Source organism: Mizuhopecten yessoensis, unplaced genomic scaffold (assembly GCF_002113885.1).
Source record: "Mizuhopecten yessoensis strain PY_sf001 unplaced genomic scaffold, ASM211388v2 scaffold207, whole genome shotgun sequence".
Lineage (NCBI taxonomy): Eukaryota > Metazoa > Mollusca > Bivalvia > Pectinida > Pectinidae > Mizuhopecten > Mizuhopecten yessoensis.
Window position 1 is genome coordinate 227,878 of NW_018403431.1, and position 11,418 is coordinate 239,295.

General features: G+C 33.7%; 1 protein-coding gene across 4 annotated transcripts in view; it reads left to right on the top strand.

The window, feature by feature from the left end:
• The window catches only part of LOC110462076 (protein CEPU-1-like), a 152,581-nt gene extending 141,392 nt beyond the window's left edge, over positions 1–11,189 (top strand). For 3 of the 4 annotated variants that reach the window (XM_021515925.1, XM_021516061.1, XM_021516143.1), the window contains 4 exons: positions 404–532; positions 2,251–2,538; positions 5,002–5,226; positions 7,134–11,189. In XM_021515925.1, coding sequence (XP_021371600.1) covers positions 404–532; positions 2,251–2,538; positions 5,002–5,226; positions 7,134–7,249 — 758 coding nt within the window. In that variant the 3' untranslated portion in view covers positions 7,250–11,189. The remainder of the gene's footprint in view (positions 1–403; positions 533–2,250; positions 2,539–5,001; positions 5,227–7,133) is intronic. The other variant, XM_021515994.1, reaches the window with a different exon arrangement.
• Positions 11,190–11,418: the final 229 nt, after the last annotated feature.

Genomic DNA, 11,418 nt, shown 5'->3' on the forward strand with positions numbered 1-11,418 from the left:
CTCTCTCTCTCTCTCTCTCTCTCTCTCTCTCTCTCTCTCTCTTGCATTGTGTTTTTATAATCATTTAGTCATATACCATAACTATCTACAATAACATATACTCAATATTTACTCTTTATGTACATATACCAGTATTGACTCTCTACGCATACAATTATGTAAACGTTTTGTATGACTATAAACACTGCATTATTCTATATAACAATATATATAGTATATTTTCGTATTTGAATGCATTTATAAATTCAATTATTGACATATATGCATTTTACTGCTTCGAGTTTGTTAATGTGATTTGCATTTGTTCTGTAAACTGTTTTTCCTCAGAGTATTTTTTTAAAAACCAAACACTTCCACTACTGACTTGTTAGCATTACGTGATAAGCATATGTTTTATTTGTAGGCGTGGGGATGAATGGCGAGATCTTGATCATTTACAACGTGTCCCGATACTGTGACGGTATCTACGAATGTATGGCCTTCAATGACGTCTCACCCGCTGTCAACAGAGAGATCCCAGTAGAAGTAGAATGTCAGTATTCCTTTGACACTGAACGAAACTTATCAGCTGTTGATAAAATACAAAACATGTTAGGACTGAGTATGACAAGAGTTACATATATCATGAGATATGTTAAACACTTCATACTGCTTATTAAATCGAGACAGTTATATTCTAATTGAGATATATTTGTTTCAAAGAACGATCACATTTCCATATTTTGAGCAGTTTGGTATCCACAAGAAGTCCAAATATTCATAGTCTTAAGAAATATCAAATTAATTAATATAGACATCTAAAAGAATAATTTGGATAATAAGACGCTGCGATATAGACGTTGCACTGTACAATAATGCACATATACCCATAATGTACAAGAGGAACGATCGAGTTGAGTTAACAGTGACCGCCTGAAAGTTTCTGCATTGGGAATAGCTCTGGAATCTTAGTATCTATATATTTATAATCTGTATTATCTCTAAATGAAATTAACATGAAAAGAAATGTCGCGCTGATTTGCTCCACGAAACAAAAAAAAGATAAAAAAAAATCAAAAAAAATCACCCGTTTCCAAACCGCGAATAGACACTTTCGAAGTAGTTATATCACTTCGGCAAATACGTAAAGGAATTTTGATCGAAAACGAAACAGTCTTCGCTAATATATTTTAAGCTAATTTTAATTGGGTTATTATTATACAGTAGGTATTTCTTGTCTCTGTCGCCGGTGCAAACGGGTAGTTGAACTGTCTTTCTACTACTATTACGGTAGATGACCTCGTGACTAGCTCAGTCCTATAATCATGTTACCACGAGAGTGTTATACCGGGCGGGAAACCAGCAATATTGGGTTTGGCTTACTATAGATCTTATTCGCGCCCAACATAATGAAATTCGACACCTTTTACAACCCAAACGAGTATTCTGTCATTTCTTAAACTCCATATAATACATTTCTTCATTTGGAAGAACTAATGAGACGTGCGCTTTTCTCCGAGGAAACCTGTGAATGTGGGTTGTGTTATAAGGTGATTAATTCCGCGGTAGGTCGATTCTTTCCTCACCACTGATCCTCAGACATGACAAGCTGGCGTTCAGCAGGTGGAAAACAGACGGTCGAAATTGTTATTGATGTCTAAATATACCGAATATGGTTAATGCTAGGTATAAATTGTGCATGACGGAAAATGCCCAAACTCCGAGTGTGATAGTACATCTAGTATATTCTTTATGTACAGCTAGGATATAGAATACTTTTTTTTTATGATTTTATTTTCATTCCGATATCTTATGATACTGAAGCATTATTGAAAATTGTTTTCATATTTACGAAAATTATAATCCACAGTTTTATAACACGATTTCAATATATTACGTACGAAAGACTCAATAAACTGTGACGATCATTTCACGGCATACAGTATCTATAAGTTTCGCCCTTTTCGCCGAAAGAAATGAAGGAGACTTTTTCATCCGAGCGCAAATTAGTACCAAATGTATCATTCATAGTATAATATAGAAATTAGCATTTTACTGGAAAAGGCGAAATTTGACAGGAAGAACGTTTTTAGGGGTACATGTACCTTTTATAGAAATATTGCCAAAAAGGTAAATATTCATGCTTTCAATAAGGCGCTACTTTATTTTCCTTAAAAGCATATAAATACTAGACCCATGGTAATGTAACCATACAAGGAAATACTATTTCCATGTACTATACGTGTAATAGTTGTATTTGACGTTCTGTAGTTGCACCGGAGATAGAGCTTCCAAACAAACGGATAGGGCAGGAACCTGGACGAGAGACCATGTTGGAATGTATAATTACGGCCTTTCCCCAGGCCCTCAGTGTGTGGAAGAGACATGGAAAGGAAATAAAAGATACACATAAGCACAGACTAGAGGTGTACAACGAGGGAGATCACCGAATAACACTCAGCCTCAGAATCATGGACATCACCGCGGCTGATTACGGCAACTACACGTGCTACGCTTCCAATAAATTAGGAAACGACATAGAAAATATGTATATGTATGGTAGGTCTCAACATCTGTATTATTTGTGTGGAAATATGAAAATAAACAGTATGTATGTATATGTATGGTATGTCTGATCAACTATGTAGTGTAAAATACATATGTGTGGTTGATCTGACCAACTGTTATCTTATATGCGATATGATGGTAAGGATATTGCAGAAGGATCTTAAAAAATGAAAGGTTACAAGGAACGTATCTAGTGATTAACTACACACTTACAAAACATACCATGTGTATCTACCACAGGTCTGATTGGCTGTATACTATCACTAGAATGAATGGATAGTATTGTATAAAGGTTAGTTAACATAAAGATACACATTTCTTGGTGTATCAATAGCATCTGACATTCCATACACTTGTTCTGAATCTCACCTTCATGCACATTATTCACTTTTTCAGTAAATAGAAGCTGTATAATAACCAAAACTCGAATGCAATATTTGTATGTCTATAATCTCCATGCAAGTACAATCTACTGGACACTGTCCCCGAGTTTATCTTGCTTGAAATGTTATCTGGATATATAGGCAGAAGAATAAAACACAATTAATCTTATAAATTTGTAAATTGTCGTATTTTATATCAGATGGGTACCCAACCACGTACAGATATAGTAAGTTAATGGTTACAATAAGTAGCATAACTATAAAAGAATAGAAGTCGATTTAAAAATTCAAAATCTGTTTCATTAATTCAAAATCAAATGAATATATGAGAAGGATAATTCATGTAAAATTTCCAAAACTAAAATATTATTCAATTTACAACGTTGGTGGTTGAAAGTACAAATATGAATGCCAATTGTAAGATTGCACACTGTGAAGTTAATGTAGACTATCTGAAAATCTTCAAAACAGGAGAAAAAGTCACTCGTTTCTGTTTTCCGTAACACTCTACAATCCATTCATTTGAAAGTGAAATGTTTCTTTCCAATAGTGCGACTAAACAATATTTGTTTCTTTTATTTTTAAATACGTTACCGTGATGCGGTGATTTAAGCTTTTATATTTACATTTGCATGGCATTGTCACTATATAGCCTCTTTGAAAGCTGTGTCGTTGATGGGACTTTAATTACCATGCCGCACGAGACATAATTACCATGCCGCACGAGACACAATTCTTAGCGTATTAATTACAACACTGACCGGAACTACAATATCCAATGTAAATAAACATGACGGCTGCTGAAATATCGCTGAGCATTGTGAGATTTGATAATGTCATTGAAAATTTATCTGCAAAATAAAAAATGAAATAAAAAAAACACTTTTATTACAACGAAAACAAGACCAAGGTCTGCAATATCGTACAAAATGCACATCGATTGAAATCACCAATGCCGGCAATGGAAACAATTTTAACGCTCATGCAATTTATCAGAAATATCGTCTGTTACACTGCATTGATCAACAGGGGTTCGTTATAAATGTCTGAAATACACATATTCTATAGACCTACTGACACATATGTTACAGACCTACTGATATGAGTCACAGCACACATAAACATTCGTCATTTCAGACATTTGTTACGAACCTGTGCTCCGTCTCAAGATCACTCCCTTCAAACGCTATCAGTTTCACGCGTCTCGGATCCACGGTTCCTCAGTTTCAGACGACATGTCAAATAACGATGCTGTTATAGAATCTACCGACTGTTGTCGGGTTCCCATACAATCAACAAATACATTCACGCCTGGATTCTTCACAAAATGAGCAAAGAGAAAAGTTCGAATTAACTTCCAAAAATAACTCCCTCGTGGAGGTCAAGGTCCCATTCACGGTGTTCACTGTATTTATCCATGCGCGAAATTTGTTCCGGGGGAAAATCGAAACAATTTCAAATCTAACTTTCAGCTCAGATTTCTATTGAAAAACTGGAATCACCCAATAGACATATCATACGCAATTGTATTGATACTAAATTGTGGAATAAATTTGAAGTGTTTGTTAAAATGTCAAAGTACTACTTTGTTTGCCAATCAACACGCGACAATACGCTGTTCAAACTATTGAACGAAATTGTGTGGACTGTCGATAAGGCGGGCATTTTTAATTTTAATTATAAATGATAAGTTAAAAAAGAACATAAGAGGCAGAGAAAACGTTAATATAAGTATTGAACTGTTTTTGTATGGTATTTATGATCTATTTGAATGGCACAGCTTTGCAAGCAAACAACATAATGCGCGCTAGCAGTTCAATGCTCAAGTAATGGTCTGAATTATGACATATTTCATATTTACATGTAGCTATACAAATATAAAAGGTTGATACCGGTAAGCAACATTTGTGTTTTGGACATCATGTGCCAAGTTGTTGTCTTACTAAAAATACATCTTTGGTTTGTAGATATAAACTCTCTTAAATAATATTCCTTGAAATGTGGGATTTGATGATGGATATATGTTTATGGAATATTGCTTTACATCTATGTGTATAACTGAATGTTTCAGATCACAAAAAAACCCTGAGAACTACGACTCCGTATCCAATGACGACACCACGAAGGGTTACGACTGGGGATTACCGCTACATATCGGGTCACAACAATGGCGGCACCGTCATAGAAACACAAGGACCAAACCCGTCCGGAGCCGCTGGTAATGATAAAGACACTATACTTGCCGACAGCCCATGGAGTAGTGGAATTACATGTACAGGCAGTCTAATAGTTATCTGTACGTGGAACCGTTAAATAACGTCTAAAATATACATTAAAACAGCATGACGATCGGCCTTAAAAGTTTGGGTGAAGGTGTATTGAGCAAATGAGCTATAATCAAACGTTTCTTTACTTCCCTAAATAATGGTTATAGTGGTCAAACAATGTTCTATATCGACGAATATCGTTTGAGTAGATAGCACGACATCTCTTTTACTACTCGTTTGGTGGCGGAGTGTATGGTAGAATTGCATTTGACGTCAATTGTAATATGTTATGTAAGTGAGCATGCAAAGTAAGGACACAATAACTTATGAGTAATATGTTGATTAGAGGCGTAATTATTTACAATTACCTTTAGCATATGAATGATAAGGATAAAGACAACATTGCTATTTGCTAAAAGTACATAATATGATTTATTAGGCAAATGTTCTAATTACTTAAAGTAAACTATCATTTATCTTATTGCTATAAAGTCAGCATTCAGTATAGTTAAAAGAGGAGAGAGATCCTTTCTTTTTCAAAAAGAGATATTATTTTAATTAATACTTTTATAATTGAAAAATTCCAAACTTTAAAAGGCTTTCCTTTTGCAATTGGTTTTTTGTTTGAGTAATTTTGCTGTTAACACATGTGAGTGAGGTGACGTTAATGTATAATCTAGCAGTGTGCGAATTATGTGAAAACGCATCAAAGCTCATTGAAATTGTAATAAGAATATTGGAATAATCATAAAAAATCTCATGTGACGAAATAAACATATTCTTCAATAAACAGACCAAACAATATAATACACTAGTGTTTTGATAATTGTTCAGTTCCATTAAGAGTCAATACTTAGAGTTCAATCCATGTCCCCTAAACACGAAATCCTTGATTCGCCAATGACAAGATTGTCATACATAATATTCATCAATGCAGAAGATAGAAAAAGAAGTATAAACGACGGACTCAACCCTACAACATAAAAAATAGCATTTAACATTTCATGTCGAAACTGAAGGTTCCATAAAACTGCCGTCACTTTTCATGCAAAAGTTATTTTTTGTACATTCGAGAACGATCACAATGTGTTGGAATGCCCGAAACCTATTTCCGCTAACGAAACAGTCGAAGGCATGCTTGTATACATGTACATATACTTAGAACCATTATACATCTACATATACTTAGAACCATTATACATGAAGGACTGGAATTGGCGAAGTATCCAAGCAGTTTGGGACTGTAATTGATGGAATATATCTTTTTGATTTCAGATACAGTTTTTCCTTTTGGTTTCGGGTTGTAATATAATTTAACTTTTTGTAAGGCATGAAATATGTTTATGTGTTCGGAACTGATGCATATCCCTTTGAGTTCATGGTGCAACTAATTTGTTTCAAGATATTTTGAAACTAACGTTTTGTGAAATGAAACACCTCGATGTTAAATCTCACACATATGCTATATGAATATGAGTGATGCATGCAACTTATTTACTATCTTCTTTTTTCACTTTTTTCATGAGCTCAATGCAACATTGTGTTGCAACGGATAACAATGCAGCAGAACGTGCGCATACACTATTTGATAAACTACCGAAATTACATTAAATATCAGCTCAAATATGTCATCCAAAACAATTCGTTCCATATCAATCATTTTTGATAGGTACTAGATATTCAGGCAAAGTATACTAATCCGGAGGCAACCTATCACAAAGGCAATGGCTAATTTGACATTAGTATAATTGTTGTAATTAGCGCGTTTAACGCTGCAACCGGTACGATGAAAGTTTTGACAAAAATATAAATAATTCTTGACTATGTTGCATTGTAAAACTTACACGTGAAATTACAAAGAAAAACCATGAATTATTTTAAACACAACGCAAATAGTTTTATGTTAACGTAATCCGTCGTTCTATCTGTTTTTCAGGCGAAGGACCCATGCAAGGCAGGTCGATGGAAAATCATGCTGTAAAAACTATAGAGTACGCATCCTTACCTGTGCTCCTGTGCTGTGCAATAATATTGAACAGGTTAACATCTTAGCAGGATGCCTTAAAGTTGAAGGATAAAAACCCGATATACACCAGAATAACTAACCACTTGCAATGTTCAAACGGATATCTCTACTGTAACGATTCATGACGGATCTACATTGGATTTTTTTGAAGATCACGCTTTATGGAAACAGCGATACAGGCTGACTTGTGGAGGAGGAATCTGTGTAAAACACAGACCAACATACGTACATGTATGATGCATGTCTTATTAGTGATGTAGTTAGCTGTACAGAATGGGCGAACTGCAGCAAAGAGCGGAAAATGTACGTACTGAGCAGTATGGAAAATCATATACTAGGTGTATAAGAGTCTGTCAAAGATTGTATTTGTCTCTTGGTGTTAACTTCTAGTAGACGGATGATTGATATAAAAGACAGTTTCTAGTTTGTGTAAAAAATACAATGCCAAAAATTTATGCGTTTCTACCTGAAAGTTTGTTTTTAATTTATCACTAGCATACGAAACTGTGTATGTTAACAAGCTATCACAGTATAAAATTAACTATGGATCACCAATATTATTTTACTCAGTGGCCTATATCTAAACAAACTCGTGAAACAAACAAACCACATTAATATACCGGTACCTCTTTCATGCTCTAAAACTACTGCATATCGTTCGTTCTATATATTAGCGGAATATATAACCAGAACATAGTGCAAGATCATGCAGAATGCGATTATAAAATCATTATAGCATGTAAGTTAAAATATCGGTGTAGCCAAATATTGTAAAAAAGCATGTGTTGATGTATTTTAATCTACAAAATGACAATGATTCCATAAAAACAACATTTACCGTAGACGTATTGAAATGGACGTTATGCAATCTTAGATTTCATGTAACCTTATATATAAGACACATTTTAGATTTCACTAAATGATCAAATAACGCATTAAAAACCTCAATCTACGTAACTACATCTGTTTAGTATTCATTCTTTTATTCGTCCGTCCTATCCCTGGCTTATTTGATGAATAAATATAAAATGTACAGCAGCGTCAACCCAGGAGAAATAGAGTATTCGGGGATGTCGATAACGATAGCGTAAAAGACAGCGAAAAACAGATTTGTTTTAGACGTCGAACAAGGTTAAATAGAGATAACTTGTATTTGGTAGCGTCGATAACGGCCAAGTATGTATCTAAATGATCGGATAGCTTCAATAGCGAGTATCAAATAATATACATGGCAAGTTTGAGGCTTTATTCGACAGCGTAAAAGACAGTAAAACATATATTAGTATTCGAAAGCATCAAAGATGGTGAAATAGACATCCTGTAGTACTTGACAGCGTCAATAACGATGTGTTAGATCTATTCAAGCATTCTAAAGGACGAATAACTGTAAAAACAAATATATTCGTATTCGATATTGTTATGTTCAAACGGAGAAATACATATCTACTTGTATTCGACAGCGTCAAAGATGGTAAGATAGTGATATTGTAGAACATGACAGCGTCAGTAGCGGTGTGTAAGGATAATTGTTAAATCGAAGTAAAGTCGTACTCGATAGTGTTACTAACGGAGGAATAAATATCTACCTATATTTAAGAAAGATGATGAGCTATACTAAAGGTAAAAAACATGTCGTTTTAACAACCCAGTTAGACTTACAACATATGTGCTTTGGTGACAATATTTCATTGGTAATATTATCAACCGTACTTTGATAATTTAGTTTTCACGAGAATATTAGCTATTTTAAATTTCTAATGCTTTGTTTTATATGATTGGGTGAAGCGAAAGTACATTCGGTATGTGTTCGTGTGAATGTGTCAACATTGTATGAAACAATGTCAAATAGCTTCCAGTGTAATTAAATAGGCATTGATAATCATACTGTAACATAATTCTTCATCTCATTATGGTTTATTACAAATATACATTTATGTAGGATTATATGTTTGTCTTTAATTGTTGTTTATCGTATTCTTATTTTGCTCCACTTCCATGTCAATTAATGACATTCTAAATGATTTTATTATGTTGTTACTTTCTTGTAATTGTTGCAGATATAAGCTGTTAGATCACCATGCGGGGAATTATGTTTTCAATATGGAAGAATCATTGGTCTATTGTCAAGTTTTGCATTGCAAACATTTACATATGTTTTTATGTATGAATACAGATTAGGAATTTGTTGTTAAGTAGGACACAACAATTGTTTACCAAACCCATTGATGCTTGTGCACTTACATAGCTGTTCTGCACTTCTTGAGTAATGTACAAAATGTTGTTGTTATTGTAAACTCATTACCCGTGTATATACTCATTGTACCTACATACCATTGCATATGTATTGTGGATAGGTTCGCTTAAGTTCACTAACGAACATAACTACTTGCTGTGAATGTGACGAATACGTGTTCAGAATAAATGGTGTGTGTTAATAGACCATCACTATCCGTTGTATCAGTCATGGTTACCAACTCAGAGTTGGTTTATCGTAGTTTAACATGGTGCAAAATCATCGATAATAGCATTGATGTGTCTATGTTATAATAAATTTGGTCTAATTGTATACTTTGCAAAACGCAATACGTGTTTTATGAAGACTTTACGTTATGTTATTAATATATTGATATAAGAATAAATCATCCATTATTTGGCATGTGCAAAAACACCGAAGAGTATTGAAAATATGTAAAACTATCTGCAATCAAATAGGCAAACTGTCCCTGCAAATAATAGGTAACGTTGCTGTATACATAATAGGCATATTGTGTTTACAGATTATAAGGATACACATTGTATCTGTACAAATGATAACTATTATCTCGGTTCAAATGATAGGGAAATTATAGGCATATTGTCTGTTCAATTATAAGTCAAATTACCTGTACAATTACTGTATAGAAATGGTTTCTGTATAAATGATTAACATACTTACTTGACAAATGATAAGCATATTATCTACACAATTAATATGCATATAATGGACACGCTGTCTGCACGAGTAATAGGCATATTGCTGATGCATATAATAGGGACACTGTTTGTACAGACTTCTGTCGGTACACATTATAGACATGTTGTCTGTACAGATAACGATGTACAATCTGTATAATTTATTGGTATGATGTCGGTAAAATTAACTAGTGAGTGCTGTTTCAAATGAGTAGATCAGTTCATTTTATGACAAGAGTGATACTCTTTACCTAGTATTAAAGTAAAGAATGGTACACAATTTATAACCAGTGGTAACCTACTCGAATTGGGTGGTATACCGTTCTAGCTAGATATTTACTGGTTATAACAAGAGGTATACTACTTTAATAAGTGGTATTTTGATTAAAAATAGTGGAAATATGTTTGTAACGAGTGGAATATTCTATATAAGAAGTGGTTGTAAAATATGCAAAATATTTACCACTCTTGTAAATCAATGTTCATGGCTGATCATCTGTGTGGCTTGGTTTAATAAAACAAGCTAGATCTATTATGCGTCATGAAATCGACTTTAATAGTACGATACTATTCAACAGGAGTGGGATAATTTATCAGCAATATTACTGTTTTTTTTTATATATTTTTTCATTCAAAGATTTCGATGATGATGACGGATTTGAATTTATGTGAAACTGTAAACAATTTTCATTACAATACCCCGCATTATTACTCAATTTACGACAGGGTGAACTGCAATGTTTTGTAAATGCATCGTTATGTGTATAACTATTTATGAACAAGTCTTCAAAACACTGTCTCATGGCTATCATTATATATACATTATATTCTCTTTCAGCAGATAAGCGCACACCAAAGAATCACTGTAGATAATATTGTGACGTCTGACATGACGTCATACACATAGTAAACACACTGGATTTTGTTGTCAGTCATTTGCTGTGCTGAGTGAACAAAACATGTATGTACATTCCTTTGCATGTGACATTGAATGAAACATCTTAACTATTTCATAATAAAAAAAAAATATTAATTGAATGTGTGTTGTTGTATTAAGAACCGTGTTAATTTTTCAAGAACAAACACGGTACACAAATTAAACACTTACGGACATGTCTGCCACCAATAACATGTTATTTACATATGTGTGGACAGGAGGCCAGGTCACGTTTTACAGAACACCCAATACTCGTAATGTATTGCACAAATCTAGATACGCGTAACTATAAATACTTACACTATC